Here is a 659-nt window from a genome sequence, read left to right on the forward strand (position 1 = left end):
CTTGCAGGAGGGTCTGTCATCAAGAGAGAAAGCCCGTTTGTTAAATTCAAAGAGCTTTCACAAATTTACATGATGTCCATCCATTAAGGCGATGCTGAAATTTAACCAACAACCTGCTTCAAGTGTTTGGATTTCTTGTATTATTGATTGATGCAATTTTCCACCCTGACACGGCTCCAGAGAAGTGCTGGAAAAAAAGCTAATACAATAAAAAATACACTGTTCTAATGTAAGAAAAAAAATGTATTGACCTTATTTTTATGTACACAATTTGCCCGTGTGTGTAATGGATGGATCTGGCCCTTGGGAGAAGAAGCAGAGGGTCATTGAAACAGGAGATGACAATTACTTGGATGGGCTGTGTGTGGTTCCCTGGCAGGTGGCCCGAGGGATGCTCAGGGGGATCTGGGTGAGCTGCACATGTCTAGAGCAGCTCTTCCAAATGTGCTGCAAGAACTTGAGTACGGACTTCCCTGCTCATGCTATGAGTTGCTGTGTTGGTTTTTTTTATCCTCAGAATATTTTTCTCTGCTGGTTTGTCAAGCTGACCTGGACTTTTGGATAGGTATAGTAGAAGATCAGCTTCCTTAAAGTGCAGCACTTTAAAGGGTGGTTCAGTCATAGGAATTGTCCTTGGTCTTCAGAAAAGTTGCTCTTTC

General features: G+C 42.3%; 1 protein-coding gene across 1 annotated transcript in view; it reads left to right on the forward strand.

The window, feature by feature from the left end:
- Window positions 1-286: 286 nt before the first annotated feature.
- Window positions 287-659, forward strand: part of CISD1 (CDGSH iron sulfur domain 1) — an 8031-nt gene continuing 7658 nt past the window's right edge. Inside the window, exon 1 of the mRNA XM_009996411.1 lies at window positions 287-409. Within this exon, the coding sequence (XP_009994713.1) occupies window positions 287-409 (123 nt within the window). The remainder of the gene's footprint in view (window positions 410-659) is intronic.

This window comes from Chaetura pelagica, unplaced genomic scaffold (assembly GCF_000747805.2).
Source record: "Chaetura pelagica isolate M959 unplaced genomic scaffold, ChaPel_1.0 scaffold464, whole genome shotgun sequence".
Lineage (NCBI taxonomy): Eukaryota > Metazoa > Chordata > Aves > Apodiformes > Apodidae > Chaetura > Chaetura pelagica.